The following is a 19,551-nucleotide window of genomic DNA, read 5'->3' as shown; positions in this document are numbered from 1 at the left end:
AGAATGCTATCGATATTCCAGAATGCTATGGAAGAGAAATTCAAGTTGGCAGAAGAAAAAGATGGCGAGACGCGTCAAAACAAGATGGCGATTCGAGAGAAGGATCGTGATTTAGAACGTGCCAATCAAGCGCTGCTCACAGCTGAGGAAACTATTGACGTAGGTTGTCACATTCGTGTGGCCTATTCCCCCATCGAGTTGATATACCATTTACTGCTGGGATAAAAGAAACAAGTAAGATGTTGTGTCTTGCCCCAGGACACAGAAATTAGAGTTGTGGTTCTTCTGGAAGTTGAAACGCGTGATCTCTAATGAAATTTGTACTGATCCCTCTTTCGTTATTGCAGACTTTGGAGAGAGAAATGAAAGAAAAAGATCAAACCATGAGGCAGCTAACTAACGCTCTGCGGGCGAGACAAAAGGCTTTAGAGGTAAGTACCATTGATGACTGGTCCCTGACGTTCAGAGGTGTTCCCTGGGTAGTGCCAAACTTCTGAGCGAGAAGTCGCGAGTTTGAAGTCTTTCTGAGATGTCGCGAGTTTGAAGTCTTTCTGAGATGTCGCGAGTTTGAAGTCTTACTGAGAAGTCGCGAGTTTGAAGTCTTTCTGAGAAGTCATGAGTTTGAAGTCTTTCTGAGAAGTTGCGAGTTTGAAGTCTTACTGAGAAGTCGCGAGTTTGAAGTCTTTCTGAGAAGTCGCGAGTTTGAAGTCTTTCTGAGAAGTCGCGAGTTTGAAGTCTTTCTGTGAAGTCGCAAGTTTGAAGTCTTTCTGAGAAGTCGCGAGTTTGAAGTCTTACTGAGAAGTCGCGAGTTTGAAGTCTTTCTGTGAAGTCGCGAGTTTGAAGTCTTTCTGAGAAGTCGCGAGTTTGAAGTCTTACTGAGAAGTTGCGAGTTTGAAGTGTTTCTGAGAAGTCGCGAGTTTGAAGTCTTTCTGAGAAGTCGCGAGTTTGAAGTCTTTCTGAGAACTCGGGGGTTTAGTACATGTAGATTCTCCTCAGCATTCCCTGCAAGACTCTTGGATGATGAAGTGGTTTCTGCAAGGACCTGTCTGTTTGAAAGTGTTATATATGAATGAAACTTCAACTTTTTTCCCCTATACCAATACTTGAGTTAACATTTCAAAATGATGATTTTCTCACTAAATGTTCTCAATTGATATGGTATGGTCTGTCCCGAAACCTTTCAGGGGCCCTCAACTTGGCTGCTTAATAAGTCTAGCTGATCGGTACCCTTTTATACACCTTGGAGGCGTAAGGCAAGTTTGACAAAGAAACCTGCCTAGAGTCTCATTCTAACTGAGGGGTTTCGAACAAGGGACCGACTGCCCGCTAGCTGAGAGTTTAGGCCACTAGGCCACATCTCATGTCTCTAAATATCTTCGGTTTTATAATTCCAGGAGGCGCAGGACAATTACAGCCGGGGCATCGAAGAGAAAGAGGGCCTGATCGGGAAACTTCAAAAATCGTTAGCGAATAAGGATCAATACATGGAAGAGTTGATCAACCAGCAGAGTCCTGGTGGCAGCGACGTCGTCATTGAGCAACTTCGACAGCAGATCGCAGAAAAGGATCGTCTGCTCGAGGTGTGTATAGTGTTTTTCAGTAACGACCTTGTGCCTTAGATTGGGTCATGCCAGCTATTTTAACAATGCCACTTTTCCTAAGCCAAGTTGGGACCCAGGCCGCCTGGTATTTGCCGGGTGCCAGGGGTACTATACGCTGCCCAAACGTTGTAGAGCGAAAGGCCTGACACCATGCAGTAGGGCCAGGGTTCGATAAGTTCCTTGATGAATTGGTACGGCTGCTGGGGTTAGAATCTTTTAGTCCAGATATCCTCGACCCTGTCCGCAGCGCAGCAGAGGATCGAGGAAGCCTCGTTGATTTACCCAAGGCGAGCCATACATGTTCAGTGCATACAGTGGATGCACTGTCATACCGAGCGCTCTGGTGTTCCAGATTATTCACATGGATCGAGGTTACCCATCCTACAGAAAAACGCGTGACCGGACACCGGAAGCTTACGCCCCCAAATCGAGTTCATGACGATTGAATTGCCGTCAAGTACCAGTCTCTGTAATGAGAGAATGGAGGAGACTGGTGCAAGAGTCTAAAAATCTCCAGGTTTTTGTCGTAAATCGATGACCATGTAGCATATCTTAAAGCAAAATGGTTAAACGTTTATCAGTTTGTGTTAGAAAGGTTAATGTTACTCCTCTCGTCAGTGTTTCATTTTGCATCTTACTCCTCTCCTCACCACCAGATTGCAGCACTGTTCGCCATAAATTGAAAAAGGTATTGACGATATCTCGTTATTTTGTTCAGGTTTTGGCAGTAGGAGGCAGTAGATATTGCAGCAAATATTTGGTACCGGGTGCAAAACATGCTTACGTCACGTGTGATTAATTTTACTTTTACGTAATAATATGCGCAATAAACTCTGATAAAAAATCTTTAAATTACTTTGATTATCTAATCAACTTTTAAGTAGGACTCGCTTTTTTTTTCTCGACATTATCATTTTTAGGCTCTTTTACAAATCTCAGCATCATATTGTTTCTTATCCTGTTAAGTTTTCCCAAAGTAAGACTTTTCTTTTGCTAAGATCTGTGTGATTTTGAGTTAGCTTTCTTATTTGCAGTGGTTTTGAAATGGTTTTAAGGGTACTTGCTGTGTACAATTTAGTTTTGCTTTATCATACCTTTCTCCGACTCCGCCTTTGTACTTTTTGTAGATGAAAGCCCAAATGAGATGGGCGGCACTAAATCCATCATTTTTGATTGCTGGCACTTACAAAGACATTAGAATATACCCACACTTTACTTCAAGACAATATTCAATAGCATGACATATCCTAATGAATATACAGTAGAGCCTCTCTATTAAGGACACCCTCGGGACAGACAAGTGCTGTCCTTAATAGAGAGGTCCTGATTAGAGAGGTCAAATTGATTGGAAACAACCAATTTGGGACCAAAGCTAGTGTCCGTAATGGAGAGGTTGTCCTTAATAGAGAGGTGTCTGCTAAGGGAGGTTCCACTGTAAATGGTTCATTTATTTATTATCATCTATTGAGGACACAAGTTTCGGACCCAAATGAGTTCTTGTCATTTAATTTGACCTCTCTGATCAGGACACCTCTCTATTACGAACAGTACTTGTCAGTCCCGAGGGTCTTCTTAATAGAGAGGTTCCACTGTACTGAATTACTTCTAATCACCTTGCAGGAGATGATGACTGAGCGGAGTAAGGCAGCGGTAGCCAATGAGAAAGCAGCTAATGACCTCCTCGGGAAGCTCAGGGACAAGGATGATGAAATCAAGGTATGAACTGTTTCCTTCATTAGGCCGTGGTCTTTATTTGATAAATCAGCTGCTGTTTGCTTTTCTGTGGCTTAGTTTAGGCAGAACTTTCCCTTTGATAAATCAGCTGCTGTTTACTTTTCTGTGGCTAAGTTTAGGCAGAACTTTCCCTTTGATAAATCAGCTGCTGTTTACTTTTCTGTGGCTAAGTTTAGGCAGAACTTTCCCTTTGATAAATCAGCTGCTGTTTACTTTTCTGTGGCTAAGTTTAGGCAGAACTTTCCCTTTGATAAATCAGCTGCTGTTTACTTTTCTGTGGCTAAGTTTAGGCAGAACTTTCCCTTTGATACATCAGCTGCTGTTTACTTTTCTGTGGCTAAGTTTAGGCAGAACTTTCCCTTTGATAAATCAGCTGATGTTTACTTTTCTGTGGCTAAGTTTAGGCAGAACTTTCCCTTTGATAAATCAGCTGCTGTTTACTTTTCTGTGGCTAAGTTTAGGCAGAACTTTCCCTGAAGGTTTCTCTCCGGGTATTCTGTCTTTACGAGTTGAACATCCAGTTCAGACGATTCCCCAGGGCCTAATGACGTACCACTTAACGCCAAATGCAGAGGTGCGAGGCTAATACCATGATCTTGGAGAGGGGAGAACTTACGTCCAAATAAACAACCTGGGTCAAATCACTGGTCACGAAAAATGGCTGTCGGCTTTGAAAAACATGTACATGTGTAAAAAATAGGAAAAAATATAATCTTCTTTGGCGCTGTCAGAAAAACCAATGTTACTTTCTGAAGGCTTGCATAAGCATTCCTTGCTTTCGTGCCATGCTCTCGAAATGTGAAAATGATTTCGAATTGAGAGAACTCTGTTCGGATGTAGACATACCTATCTGTCCCATTGTAGGATGTGACGGAAGACTACAACCGCCAAGTGTCCCAGCTCAATAAGGAGTTGCAGCGGCTGCAGACGGACATGAACAAGAAAGATTACGAGATCCAGCTCCTGACGAACCGCGCAACGTGGGCTGAGGAGCAGCAGCAGGCCATGATGGACAAGATGAGGGCGGCGCTCGGTGAGAAGGATAAAACCATTGAGGTACGATCACCGGGTTCTTCCCTGGGTTATATTCGTGTAGTTTGAAAAGTCGATTGTGCGATGTTTTGCTTCGGCTTGTCAGGTCCTAAGGCTGGGGGAGACTAGCATTGGTAGCCCTGGGCCTACTTGTTCAAAACCATTTTTCTTTACTGACACTGGCATTAACTTGACTTGGTGCTGTCTCCTTCAGCTAGGCCCTGAGACTTCATAACGTCAGCATAAGTGACAGAACTTGTTTTGAAGAACCAGGCCCTGTAAGGCAGCCAGTCTTGGAGAGAAAATTCCGAAATCACACCGGATAGTCAGCCGGATAGTGGCAGTTAGACTCGAAAAATAAAACCTGACTTCAACATCACACATCCTGAAACCAGTAGAGCTCAGATGAGCTGCTCAATCAGCGTTACAACCTGAGCATTTCTGACCAGTCCCAATTCACTCCTGGGTGGAGTACACCAAGTTGAACAAAGAGACCAGCCTGAGCTCTCATGCCGACTGCTGAGTTCGAACCAGGGACCTTTCGACGGCTAGCACAGAGTCCGAGCTACTACTAGTACTAGGCCATAGCGGCTCCTATGTTTCACTTTTGATTCAATTCGTTCATTTCAGGCCTTGGTAGAAAGCGGCCGCGAGAAGGATAAAATGTTTCGCCAGATACAGGAATCATTTGCCGCCCAACAACCGCTCTCGGCGAGTCGATCCGCCGAGCTCCTTAACCTCAGGGACGAGGTTGACAGGTTACAGAATGAAGTTCTCTCGAAAGAAGGTAACAGTTGCGTTGAATTTCAAAATATTTAGGCCGAGCGTCAACTAGGACGTAATTATCTCCATAATTACTGGGTGTATTGAAAAAAGACTATCGTTTATTTCTTGAGAAAATGGGAGTCTTGGCCTATTCTAACGAATGCAATTTCAAAAGGTTTACATGTTTACAGATGGCAGCACCAATCGCCAGCAAAAACAGATGAAAGATCAACGCGATCAGAACCAATCGAGCGGAATAAATCAATAATGCAAACATCAGATCTTCTTTCAATAATCACAAAAATCCATTATTATAGTTATGGCATAAACATCGCCCCATACTTTCAACTAATGAATTCTTATTCTTACGGATTATAAGATTTTCCCAATTATAGATTTGAGTGCCCCGATCCGGTGTTGTTTCCCGCTGGGTTTCTATTCAGGGAATTTATTAACTTCCTGAGCTAAATATTTTTCCAAACGTCGGGAGAAAATAACCAATAAGATCGAACCACCTAGATATGTTCAAGCTGAAAGTAAATCTGATCTTTTTGGGGTAAATCGTGGTTTATTTTGACTGATCTGATTCTTTTGAGCTGGTTGGACTCTTGGGACGTGTGCTTTGATCGATCTTCTCTAGAATGTGGATTTAGTTTGGAGACATTCTAAAATTCCAATCCGGGGCCCCCAATACCTGAGAAGGACTTGGGCTGGTGAGGGTTGAAGATTTACAATAAGAATATATTCAAAGAAGTGTTGATTCAGTATCCTGGGGAGTGTGGAGTTCTTTACTATCCTTGGAGTTCCAACTCACGAATAGGAATTTAGTGTGTGTACACCCCAGAGAAACTCATCTCGGGATCCCGTAGATCCAATTTTGTGTTCTAATGAACTATTTTGGCTATACTCAATTTGTTTGGGTATGTACCTGACAAACTCCAAGAATGTCTTGATGTTGCTGTCATGGTGTGAAGGATTTCCAACTGGAGTTTTATGAGTTTGGAGTTTTTTTTGAGTCTGATCATTGGAAGCTCCAAATTTCACAACTTCCGGAGTTTTCATTCATTTTTGTTCAAAAACTTTTTCATGAGTTTGGAGTTTATTGGCGATTAGTTGAGTTAAGCTGCTAACTTCACTACTGGAGTTTTCCTACACGAATGTTATTATTCATATATCCTTATTGAAGAAAGCGCAGCATGGATGTGGGAATGATGTAGGAGAAGAGAAAACAAGTGCGGTGGTTGGTGTGGATTCTTTGTTTATTCACAGCTAATGAAATGAGTCGACAATTTTCAGGTTTGGTGTCGCGTCTGCGCGCCAACATGGACCGCAACCCGCAGCATCAAGTGAGCAAGTCAGCGTACGAGGATGTGATGTCAGAGTTGGAAAAACAGGAGAAGAGCAGACGTGAGGCTGAGAGGGAAGCGTCAGAGGCCAAGGATAAGGCGGTGAGTGCATCCTCTGACAGGATTCGTAGCTCAGTGGCTCTGCTGGTCTGCCATACAGAGTTAGAAGCGAGAGCACCCAGATTTGCATCTCTTGTGTTACCAGTTCCTGGCTTTGACTATTCCTCAATGAGACGTTACGACATCAATTTGCCTTCAGAGGCCAGGTGTTTGCCATCCGATTTTGCAATGATATTGTCTTCTGCATGTCGTGTAGTGAGATGGTGTCATCTGTACAAGAAATTGCAGGGATACGCACTACCACCTAGGGACAATGAGACGGAGTGACTTCAATTTGCCATCAGTGGCCAAGTGTTTGCCATCCGATATTGCAATGATGTTGTCTTCTGCATGTCGTGTAGTGAGATGGTGTCATCTGTACAGGAAACTGCAGGGATACGCACTACCACCTAAGGACAATGAGACGTAATGACATCAATTTGCCATCAGTGGCCAAGTGTTTGCCATCCGATTTTGCAATGATGTTGTCTTCTGCATGTCGTGTAGTGAGATGGTTTCATCTGTACAGGAACTTGCAGGGATACGCACTACCACCTAAGGACAATGAGACGTAATGACTTCAATTTGCCATCAGTGGCCAAGTGTTTGCCATCCAATATTGCAATGATGTTGTCTTCTACATATCGCTTAGTGAGATGATGACTGCAGGGATACGCACAACCACCCAGGGGCAAACGCAATAGTTGGGCTTAACTGCTCTTGATATGTTGCCAACAACAAATAAGGTGTCGCCATCGATGTTTGACTGAAAAGTCATCGACGTTCTCGAATCCAGAAAAAGGTTTCCTAAACCTTATTTTAGTACCATTTTCATTCCAGGCCAAACTAATGCAACAGCTGTTATCGTCCAAGGACAAGGACAGTGAGAATGAACGACTGAAGATTGAAATCGTGAATCTTCATGAGCAGCTGGACCGTCCCGGTACACCGCAGAGATCTCAGACGACAGGGGGGAGCGAGACACATGTTCATGTAAGTCAACTGAAATTTATTCCTTTTGGTCTTCAGTTTAAAACGTAGGGCAAATTGTATCATAAAAAAGTGCTGATTAAGAGCTTTCCAATGACTGGTCATGTCGAGTGCTTTCCAATAACTGGTACCATGAGAAAGTGCTCATCAGGATCTTTCCAACAAATGTTCATGTCAATAGGTTTATCCTTGCTTGCATTCCTGGACTAGTTCACCCTCACCAACTGTGACACTGTTTATCAAAGGAAGTTCACGCGTCACAATTGTATTCTGTACGAGTTAGAATGTCTCCGTCTCCATTCCAGATCAACCAGATGCTCCAGGACCAATTGAGAGAAGCGCAGAATCTCCGCGACATCCTCAAGGCCGAGAAGGCCGTCTATATCAACTTGAATCAGTCTGAAGAAAAACCACAATCATCGAGGTATGTGAAATGAATCATCTTTTCTTCGTCTTGTTCAGCGTTCTCTCTGCAGTTGGACGTGTTTTTCTCCCAGGAATCTTCCTTCTCCGAGGCGGGATGAGCATGTTTTACGTGTGGCTACGGTAGATACCCGTTGGGTGAGTGATGCCGTCTTTGCCAAGAGGTGAACTCCAGGCAGTCTACTCATGTTTCTCTCTTGGTGTGGTCTTCTGCTTGCCCTGGTGTAGACACCTGATAAAAGGAACCTCGGTTTTATGTCTCATTCCATGGACTGTGATGAGCCAGGAATTTTATTTCCTTGAAAGCCGGTTCATCCAGCAATACAATCCTTGGTTCCCCCCGGGATCGAACCCATCACATGGTCATCTGCTGATACCTCACCTCGTGCCCACATCAGGTCACAAAATCTTGTGTTTATTTATTTTAATATTCTTCACCTTTCAGTTCATATCATCACGAGATCACCGTGCAGCTGAGCCAGATCGAAGCTCTCCGCCATCAACTCCAGGAGAGCATCGAGAGTAACCAACAGCTACGGGAACAGTTGGAGAATCAGCTCAAGCAATCATCGGCATCACCCAAGGGAGAAAATTCCGGTGAGTGATTACTCAAACAATAACATTTGCTGTCAGTAGATCCAGTTGTTGGTATCCGTTAGACAAAATCTTAAAATTTTAGTTTTTGCTGCTGAAATGTTCCAATTGAAGTGTAAACTGTATAGAGTTTTTTTAATGAAAGTGATGAAGCATTAAGAGAAACTCTTATCGGTACCACACAGCAACCGCACCATATGTCTGCACAATTGACATTACCTTGAACTGGCTCTGATGAGCTACCATCTTACAGCAGCAAGTCCAATCCCAATCTTAAAATACCGGCTTGTTAAAAAGAGACTGCGGTCTCGGAGCCTTGTGTGTCAAGATGATAATCAATCAAAATGCTCGAGACTTTTAACTGTGATCACATCGGCGTTTTCTTCAGCTTCCGGCCACGATAGTGACAATCTACAAAAAGATAACGAGGCTCTCCGCAACCAGCTGGAGGAGGCAAAGCGATGGAACTCGTCGCTCCAGTCGCGGCTGAACCAACAGCAAATGCGCGGGGGCGGTGTTGGCGCCGCCGAACCGGACCTCGGCACGCCGGATTCCAAGAATACAACGTACGCTTCCATCTTGTACGACCCTGAAAAACCTGCCGAGATATTGTTCGACAGTGACCAGGTACTCCTCAAGATGGCGCCGGGTGAGTTGCGGCAGGAGATAGCAAAGTTGAGGATGCAGCTGCGCGACGCCCAGGAGTTCGGGGCGGAGAATGAGATGAGGGCGATTCCGGGAGAGAATGAGATGGATAAGGTATGCGATTGATATCATTGTCATAGTTCTACCAAGAATTATTAAGTCATGATTCCTGTCTGAAATCAATCTGAACAGCAAGCATGAGGGCCTTATGTTTGGAGGACCTGACAATAGGAGGGCCTGACAATAGGTGGGCCTGACAATAGTGTACAATGATTGTCAGCGTTAAAGGTCGTTTTCTACCGCCTCCGGTCGGATAACTGACTCACCTGGGTGACTTAATGATTTTGCCATTTCTGATTTCAAACAAGATTCCAAAACTTGTCTCTTCCATTTTAGGCTAAGAGGTCTGAAGTACCCCACCTTAAGAAGCAGTTGGAATTCCTCGAAGGGAAGCTCGGCGAGGCCGACAGACTCAACGAGTCGTTGCAGAACCAAGTCGACAGCGCCCTCGATGAGCGGTCGGCGAGTCTCACCAACAGCAGACGTGACGAACTGATCTCAAAGCTACGCCACGAGTTACAATTGGTGCAGAACGATCTCAAGGAGAAGACGATGCAGAATAGGTCTCTCGTCGACCAACAGGGGGTGTTCGAGTCGCAGCTGGCCGTCGCCAAATCGTTGTCGGAGAAGAGCTTGTCGCCGGGGAAACTGGACGACCAGCTCCTGCAGATGAAACACCAGTTGCAACACGTGCAGCTCAGGCTCCAGGAGAAGTGCGTGGAGTGTGAATCGCTACGGCAACGCGGCGATGCACTCGGGTGTAGTTCGGAGTTGCTCACGTTGAAATTGGAGTTACACAGTATTCAGCAAGAAAATCAATTACTCAGGGAAAAGTTGGGGTTGAGTTCGGGGGATGTTGACTTTGGTGCGTTGCCCAGTGTCAAGGACTTGCAGAATGAGATTTCGCAATTGGAGTCCAAGCTCAGGGAGGAGGACCGTAGGAGTAGTCTGTATAAGAAACAGATTGAGATGGACACGTCGAGCTCCGAATTCCCCGCGGGTTTCAACCCGCAGTTGTTGGTCGACATGTCCAAGGAGGTGGATCGGTTGAAGAAGGAGCTGCATCGTGCAAAGCAGGAGGCCAAGGCGTACGGGAAGCCCCCTAGTGGTGAACGTAAGAGTCAGATCCCGGTGTTCCGCAGGAAGAGTTCCACTGATTCGTTGGATAAGGGGGATGACAACGTTTCGTCTTCGTCGTCGGAGAAAGATGGCACGTCGGAAGAGGAGATGCGCGAGCTTCAGGTTCAAAAACGGTTGTTGGAGACGAAGCTTCTCTCCACGGAATCCACAGTCCGGGCGCAATCGCGCAAGATCAAGTCATACAGGGGAATGTTAGAGGATGCTGGTCTCCTGTCCAGAACGCCCTCTAGGAGTCAAAGCATGACTAATTTAGCGAGCGACGGTGAGGACAGATCGCCAAGATCGAGATCAGGCTCGATAGAAAATATTCTCATAGCCACGTCTCGGGAGGGCTCGCCCATCCCGCGGGGTATCAGCGGATTGAATCTTGAACTATTTGAACGTTTCGGGGAGAGTGATGACACGTCAATGCTTCAAGATCAGATAACGACCTTGAAAGGTCAAATAGAACGCTATCTGAAAATAATCAAAAGTTTGAAGGAGCGTTTAAAAAGTATGGAACCGTTTCGCCCGGTTACTCCGCCTTCTGAGGCTTCAAGTTACTCAACTGTGAATTCTCAGACGCCTGGAATTAACCATTTCTTGGCGATGAACCAAGATGCATTTAAACAGCTGCAGACAGAAATGGACTCGTTGAAAAAACAACTCCGCACGAAAGACGAGCATAACGCATCGTTGATGGATTTATTGAGTATGGTGTCGCCGAATACGTCGGTCGCTCAGGGAACGGCGTCTGCTATCCAACCCGTGCGCGCAGTCTCCATCGAAAACGAGCTACGGAAACTAGCAATGCAGCAGAATCGAGACTCGACACTACAACGTGTGATCGATGGCTTGAAGTCGAAGTTGACCAAGGGACGCGGTCATTGCGACGATCTCTTGAATCGTTTCACGGAGATTCGCCACCTTGTGGCCGAGGTGCTGCATCAGGGAGACGACGGCGAGGTTGACATGATCGACGTGACGCCGTCCAAGGTATCGGAGTTCAAGACGAGGTTAGGCGAGGCGGCCAATGTGACAGCAATCCTGTCTGCTGTGCTTGAAGGTTGGTGTATATGTGACATCTTTGTTTGTGTGGTTTGAGTTGGTTTTTCCGGTTGACCTCAAATGATCTGGAGTTGCTCCCAAATGGAGGAAGAAAAGTAAATCCACTTCGTATTTGAGTCCTCTTCAAAAAACATCCCTCAGTCTTCATCAACACAAATAATCCGCTACCGTTACAGTCTGGATTCGGTTGTTCAAAACGAATTGGTCACTGACGCTGGCGTTAACTTATTTTTGAACCGAATGCCTTCTGTTTTTTTCAGCATCAGAACCAGTTGATAGTTCCGACGATGAAATTCCCCGTCAGAAAATGCTCGCCCTGCCATCGACGGGATCTCGGCTGGAGGAAGTCCTAGACAAGTGTTCAAAATTAGAAAAAAACAATAAGATAATATCCGATGAACGTGATGACTTGAAGAAAAAATTGGCGGAAACGAATCGTGACCTCATACAACAGTGTAAAAAGTTGGTCGACGAAAACGAGGACGTTAAAAGAACACTGTTGCTAAACGACGGTAATTTAGCGAAACAGTGTAAGAAATTGGTCGCGGAGAACGAGGAGGTTACGCAGCGCTTGCTCGAGACTGATAACGAGCTGCAAAAGAAGTGTGCGAGCCTCGACACTAAGAACACGATCCTCGAGCAAGAGAAGGAGGCGTTGGAACGAACGGTTCGCCAGCAGAACGAGGGTATCGCCAAGAGTACCGAGCGCGTTAAGAATCTCGCGAAGGAGAACGCGGAGCTGCAGCACAAGAGTAGCGAACAGGCGCTGGAACTTTTAAAGATGGCCGCCCAAGCGACGAAGGTGATCGCGCAATTGGACGAGGCGCGGCGCACGCTGGTGGAGAGTGAGGTCTTGAAGAAGAAGCTGTTGGACGAGAAGACGGAAGTAGAGGATAGGGAACGGTGAGTTGAATTCTTTTAATTCATTGATTATTTGATTATTGAAGTTTACTGAAGTAGATAAAGCTTACCTTAGTTGGGCCAACACTTGCATTTGTCTTGCACACTGGTTCGGCAACTGGGCCTAGGTCTGTGCAATACTCGTATAGTGGACCATGTAAATTCACCACTCGTTATAGTGGAACATGTAAACTCACCAATACTCGTATAGTGCACCATGTAAACCCCCCAATACTCATATAGAGACCATGTAAACTCCCCAATACTCGTATAGTGGACCATGTAAATTCACCAATACTCGTATAGTTGACCATGTAAACTCACCAATACTCGTATAGTGCACCATGTAAACCCCCCAATACTCATATAGAGACCATGTAAACTCCCCAATACTCGTATAGTGGACCATGTAGACTCACCAATACTCGTATAGTTGACCATGTAGACTCACCAATACTCGTATAGTGGACCATGTAAACTCACCAATACTCGTATAGTTGACCATGTAGACTCACCAATACTCATATAGTTGACCATGTAGACTCACCAATACTCGTATAGTGGACCATGTAAACTCACCAATACTCGTATAGTGGACCATGTAAACTCACCAATACTCGTATAGTGGACCATGTAAACTCACCAATACTCATATAGTGGACCATGTAGACTCACCAATACTCATATAGTGGACCATGTAGACTCACCAATACTCATATAGTGGACCATGTAAACTCACCAATACTCATATAGTGGACCATGTAAACTCACCAATACTCGTATAGTGGACCATGTAAACTCACCAATACTTGTATAGTGGACCATGTAAACTCACCAATACTCGTATAGTTGACCATGTAAATTCACCACTCGTTATAGTGGAACATGTAAACTCACCACTCGTTATAGTGGAACATGTAAACTCCCCAATACTCGTATAGTTGACCTTGTAAATTCACCGCTCGTTATAGTGGAACATGTAAACTCCCCAATACTCATATAGTGGACCATGTAGACTCACCAATACTCGTATAGTGGACCATGTAAACTCACCAATACTCGTCTAGTGGACCATGTAGACTCACCAATACTCGTATAGTTGATCATGTAGACTCACCAATACTCGTATAGTGGACGATGTAAACTCACCAATACTCGTATAGTGGACCATGTAGACTCACCAATACTTGTATCGTGGACCATGTAAACTCACCAATACTCGTAAAGAGGACCATGTAAACTCACCAATACTCGTATAGTGGACCATGTAAACTCACCAATACTCGTAAAGAGGACCATGTAAATTCACCAATACTTGTATAGTGGACCATGTAAATTCACCAATACTTGTATAGTGGACCATGTAGACTCACCAATACATGTAAACTTCGAGTGATGCTAGTCATAGGTCATGAGTACATTTATCCCCTTCAAGCAGATTGTATCCCTCATGAATAATTCATGTCTGGAAACCGTGAAATAATGATCAGGCTTTGTCGTGCTGAGTTGAACTATACTGTTGGTGATTAATGCTCATGAATAAATCATGAATGGTCTGATAATGTCACCTGAAACCGGCCAGGGAAACCGCTTTTTGGCTCACCGTAGGGGAGTCTATGTAATACCGCAGTGTCCGTCGTCCGTCGTCCGTCGTCCGTCGTCGTATCCTATTTCAAAAACAGTGGCACGTTTCTTAACCGCAAGGGCTATGAACTTGAAACTTTGTACACAGCACCCCCTAGGTCAGGTGACCTCTGACACTGAATTTCGTTCCGATCTGATTCTCAACTTGGCCACCAGGGGGCCAAATGTCGATATATAAAAAGTGTGATATCTCGCTTATTAGTGACTTGTTTTCGATGAAACTTGTGTTGTAGGTACTCATAGCAAATATACATCTTATATCGTACGGGTTTTTAATTTGACCTACTTTTCAAGTTCACAGAGGTCATATGGCGTAAATTGGCCGTTAGAGTGTAAACTATGGCACGTTTCTTAACCACTAAAGCTATGAACTTGAATCTTAGTACATATAACCCCCTATATCACATAGCCTCTGGTCCTGAATTTCAGTTTGATCTGATTCTCAACTTTGCCACCAGGGGGCCAAAAGTGGAAATCTAAAAAGTGTTATATCTCGCTTATAAGTGAATTATTTTCGATAAAATTTTCATGGTAGGTACTCTTAGGAAGAATACATCACATGCCTTACGGGTTTTCAATTTGACCTACTTTTCAAGGTCACAGAGGTCATATGGCGTAAATTGGCCGTTAGAGTGTAAACTATGGCACGTTTCTTAACCACTAAAGCTATGAACTTGAAACTTGGTACATATAACCCCCTATATCACATAGCCTCTGGTGCTGAATTTCAGTTTGATCTGATTCTCAACTTTGCCACCAGGGGGCCAAAAGTGGATATCTAAAAAGTGTGATATCTCACTTATAAGTAACTTGTTTTCGATAAAATTTTTATGGTAGGTACTCTTAGGAAGAATACATCACATGTCTTACGGGTTTTCAATTTGACTAACTTTTCAAGGTCACAGAGGTCATATGGCGTAAATTGGCCGTTAGAGTGTAAACTATGGCACGTTTCTTAACCAGTAAAGTTATGAACTTGAAACTTGGTGCAAATAACCCCCTACATCAGATAACCTTTGATGCCGAATTTTGGCCTGATCTGATTCTTTATTCGGCCACCAGGGGGCCATAATGGAAAAAGGAAGAAGTGCAATATCTTGCTTATTTGAGTGAATTGTTTTCGATAAAATTTTTATGGCAGGGACTTCTAGCAAGGATACACCACATGTCCTACGATTTTTGGATTTGACCTCCTTTTCTAGGTCACAGAGGTCAAATGGCGTAAATTGGCCATTAGAGTGTAACTATGGCACGTTTCTTAACTGCTGAAGCTATTAACTTGAAAGTTGGTACATGTAACCCCCTACATCAGATAATCTCTGACACCGAATTTTGGCCTGATCTGATTCTTGATTTTACCACCAGGGGGTCAAAACTGAAAAAGTAGGACGTGCAATATCTCGCTTATTAATGACTTTTTTTCAATGAATTTTTTATTGCAGGGACTCTTAGCAATCACACGATATTGATCTTGTTGATGTCATAGACAATTATTGGTTGGATCATAAACTTATATATACTGCCCTGTCTTATTACTTGACATCAATACACATCTAAAAAAAGTCTTCATGCCTGATTGTGTTCACCGTGTTCACCATATTCACCTCTAAACTAAGCATGATCCTGCCTACTAAAAGATGTATACGGTGAGCACAATGGCCCCTGGCCGTTTCATTTTTAATTAGATTATCCACTTTGAGTGATCAGCACAATAAAATGGTGAATTATCAGCATCCTTAATGGCCACTGATTCTTTAAAGTACAGGTGCTATTGTGCCCTGGCTGCAGTGTTCGAGGTCCCATTAAGGTTAAATCCCCCATTGTGAAACTTTCACTTAAGGACTCATTCAATCTCAACGAGGTCATTAGGGCTTTTGTATCTTGCGGCCTCACCCCCACTGGTGAATGTTTAACGTTGCCATTGGTGAAGTCGAGGCATTTTGTGTCCACGGTTAACTCTGAGTAAAAGATGAAAAATTAAATGTATTCAATCAGGCTACGAGTCACTTTTCCACAAAATCAGAAATGAACTCATATCAGAGGGGTGTGGGCGCTGATTCTAACAGCCATTCAGGCTCTTCCAGTAGTTGCATTGAGTTGACCATCAACAATGGTTTGTTGACGTTGTCTGCATTTATTCTCAGGCTCCGGTCGTGTCAGAAAGTAGTGGTTCTAGACAGTTGTAGAGGTACGGAAAGATTGGATTCTCAAATTGCAAGGATTCTTAATTTTCTTCCTTGTGTTCATGTTGATAATTCCCCTTTTTTTTTCGAGGATTTTATAAATTTGGTGACACTTTGGATTGGACCATCAATGACACTGTCACAAATTAAATCTCTGTAGCGCAATCCATGCTCCAATTATTACCCAGGACATCGTCTATTGACCTGGTGATGTATGTGTATAGTTCAGCCATTTACACACTGCTAATTATCAGATAATTAATCATTGATGATTATTTGCACAGAGTTGTGTGACATTCATATTGGAATTCTATGCTTGTGTTCCTTATGCATAGTTAACGTCGTGAAAGATTTATGTGGACTTGAGCATGTGGGGGCAATGCACTCTCGTTACACCGCCCTCCATCAGTGTTAAATGCAAGTCTGTTGGAGTAGAGGTATGTTTCAATGAACAAATAGAGGTATGTTTCAATGAACAAATAGGAGTAACTTTAACGCATTTTTCAGTATTTTCCAATTTTTATCTGAGTGCTATGCCAGTTCGGACCATCTCTGTTCTGTGGTGTGGTTCCCTGAGGCAGTTTGACCAATTGCCCGTCACACTTTCGATGTCTTTTTACCTCAACTCTTCCACATCGTATCTTACAAAGTTTGGATTAACATTTGTGTTTCATAGCACCATCGGAGCAGGGCCACATAAAGCTAAGCTCTGGAGCACCAGTTGTAAGAACTGTTTCCCAATGCTCTGTGTTATCTCGACCATTATCAACAAAAGTGGCTGCACCGTCCTAACTGGGATCCTGACGCGCTACAGTACCTTATCGCAGCGGGCCGACTATTGTGTCAAACACGTCGCCATCCCGTTAATAGATGGATCACATGACGTTTACATTACTTGCCGATAACGCACAAAAGCTAAGTTGATTAAGAAGATTTTTGACATGTCGCGGCGTTTGTGAAATGATTTACCTCGTATTAGATTGATTGTGGCTTTCATTTCAACGAGATATCGTCATCTATTGCCGTTTATTGATTTTAGGAGCTGAGCTATTTCAATAGTAAAGAAATCGTGTTGATTTTGCAGGTAGAGGTATTCATTGACTCTTTGTGGTCTGGGGAGGGATATTTTGAAAGAGTTTTGAATATTTTTGAAATGGTTCCATGAGAAAGTGCTCGTCGAGAGCATTCCAACGAGATGTCATGTCAAGATGTTTAAAAAATCGTAACTTTTGGTTGTGTATTGGGTTGAAGGTGTTGGCCTGTTGGCCAGTGAGAATGGGAGTCCACTACTGGCTGCTGTCCGCCTGTGTGAGGTCTTTATTTGCGCTGGCATGGACACCAGATTCAAGGGACCATGGCAATCCAAGGGACCTGTCCAATCCGATGGATGTAGAGTCTGGCTTTTGGCCTGAATGACCAAATATGCAACTGGACCGGGGTTTAAACCCACAACCTTTGGATTGAGAGTCGGAAACATTAACTCGCACTGTAAAGTAGCCTCTCCTCACTATCTCCTGGAAACTAAGACTTCGGGACGACCAAGTGCCATCAGCAAGTATCCTATCCGTGGAGAAACGAATATCATAATACTGAAATTCTTTTAAATATTTCTATTTTATAGTGATCTCAAAAAGAGGCTGTCTGATGCGGAAGAGAAGTTAGCTGAGGCGGACGCACTGAGGAAGGAACTAGGCGCCGTCAAGACGTCACATGATCAGACGAAAAAAAATCTTCAGAAACGCCTCGACTCCTATAACCGGCTGAAGGAACACCTCAAGAGGAATAAGGACGCCGCGGACGAGACGAGGAAGGAGTTACATAAGTAAGTGAATAGCTTTTGTTGAAAAATTGTCAGAAAGCAAAGTGACTTCCTTTGCCATCTTTCCGGAGGCGTTTGTTCCAAATTTATTCCCATCAGAGCTAACAAAGTCCACAAGAACTTCAAATCTTGAGGGAACCCTGTAAACACTGTCAGCAGACGTCTCTTTGAAACAAAACCTGGACTTGATGGCCTGATTTCATGTCATCCAGATTTCGATTTTGTTTAAAAGCGCAAGAAATCATTTGTAAACAAACTTCTGCGTCTGCTTCAGATGTGCCAAGCAGATCCAAGAGAAGGACGACCTGATCACACAACTCAAGCAGAAACTCAGCAAGATGCAGCAGAAGGCACGTCACCTGCCCCGCCCGGCCGGCGGTCAGGTAATCTACAGCTCCGACGAGGAGGACATCAAGTCTAGCCGCCATCGTTTAAAGATCAAACAGAGAGAGGGCAGCGCCGAGGGAATAAAGTCAACGATCGAGCGTCTCAGGTTGGAGAGCGAGTCCGAACCGGTCCACCAGAGGGCGAATAAGTACGACTTGGATAGCTTCCTATCCTCGTCCCAGGCGTCCATTACGGACCGGCTTAGTATTGAAGGATCTGACGCGGCTGCCCAGGAGGGTAAGAAGGATTTGGTGATGCGTTCGGATGATTCGTTCGCGACGGAGCGTCTCCGTCATCGGACGGTGAGCAGTCAGAATGGGAATCACTTGAACAATTCGATGGATTATCTGTCGGAGGGCAGTACGACGTCGAGTCAACATCGTCACGTATCGCCGGCGCATAGACCGTTCCTGAACTACGAAACGAGAAGTAACGGCGAGCGACCGGTATCGGAACACGAACCGGATTTCCCCGATCTTCATTTATCTCTCAACGACTTTGAAAGTCATTTCAACATCAGTAGCCATGGTGTCACTGCCAAGTTTAACCAACGTGGGAAATCTCCCGCAAAACCTCGTAGTCCTACTTACAACGAAACGGAAAGAACTGAGCGAAATTATTCCGCGCAAAAATCGAACGTTATTCGGGTGTCTGATTTGAGTCCACGATCGCGTGCGCTGTTCCGATCACAGTCTGTGGAATCGGATTGTCTGCAACGAGAGGTCGATTCGTTGAAATCGAAATTGAATGCAGCAGACGCTTTGAACGAGACTTTGAAGGACGAGTTACAGTTGTATGATACTTTGAGTATTCGGACTGCGGCAACTTTGAATACGTCGCGTAGCCAGGATCCCGCCGGCCGGGAGAACGGTTTGATTCTTTCGGACCATCTGGAGGAGATCCGTCTGCTCCGAGAGAGGCTGGAGGAGTCGATTAAGACGTATGATCAGTTGCGGCAGCAGTTGGAGGAGAGGCTGTCGCAGATGGATGGGCAGGGTGAGTACACTTTTTACGCTTGTCGGTTTTGGACGGCTAGAAAAATGTATCAGAAGAGGCCTCAAAGATCAAACTCAGCCATCAAGAACAGAAGGGACCAGCTAATTTGGCATGGAATAGCAATCAAGTCCCTTCGCACAACACAA

General features: G+C 44.3%; 1 protein-coding gene across 12 annotated transcripts in view; it reads left to right on the top strand.

The window, feature by feature from the left end:
* The window catches only part of LOC135501931 (myomegalin-like), a 62,152-nt gene that overhangs the window by 29,562 nt on the left and 13,039 nt on the right, over window positions 1–19,551 (top strand). For all 12 annotated transcript variants that reach the window (XM_064794378.1, XM_064794383.1, XM_064794379.1 and 9 more), the window contains 15 exons: window positions 22–159; window positions 348–431; window positions 1,395–1,580; window positions 3,222–3,317; window positions 4,200–4,391; window positions 4,998–5,154; window positions 6,429–6,580; window positions 7,418–7,570; window positions 7,873–7,991; window positions 8,436–8,587; window positions 8,973–9,343; window positions 9,626–11,474; window positions 11,737–12,379; window positions 17,825–18,025; window positions 18,297–19,405. In XM_064794378.1, coding sequence (XP_064650448.1) covers window positions 22–159; window positions 348–431; window positions 1,395–1,580; window positions 3,222–3,317; window positions 4,200–4,391; window positions 4,998–5,154; window positions 6,429–6,580; window positions 7,418–7,570; window positions 7,873–7,991; window positions 8,436–8,587; window positions 8,973–9,343; window positions 9,626–11,474; window positions 11,737–12,379; window positions 17,825–18,025; window positions 18,297–19,405 — 5,602 coding nt within the window. The remainder of the gene's footprint in view (window positions 1–21; window positions 160–347; window positions 432–1,394; window positions 1,581–3,221; window positions 3,318–4,199; window positions 4,392–4,997; window positions 5,155–6,428; window positions 6,581–7,417; window positions 7,571–7,872; window positions 7,992–8,435; window positions 8,588–8,972; window positions 9,344–9,625; window positions 11,475–11,736; window positions 12,380–17,824; window positions 18,026–18,296; window positions 19,406–19,551) is intronic.

This window comes from Lineus longissimus, chromosome 17 (genome assembly GCF_910592395.1).
Source record: "Lineus longissimus chromosome 17, tnLinLong1.2, whole genome shotgun sequence".
In the NCBI taxonomy this organism is placed as follows: Eukaryota; Metazoa; Nemertea; class Pilidiophora; order Heteronemertea; family Lineidae; genus Lineus; species Lineus longissimus.
This window is presented reverse-complemented; position numbering and strand designations above follow the sequence as displayed.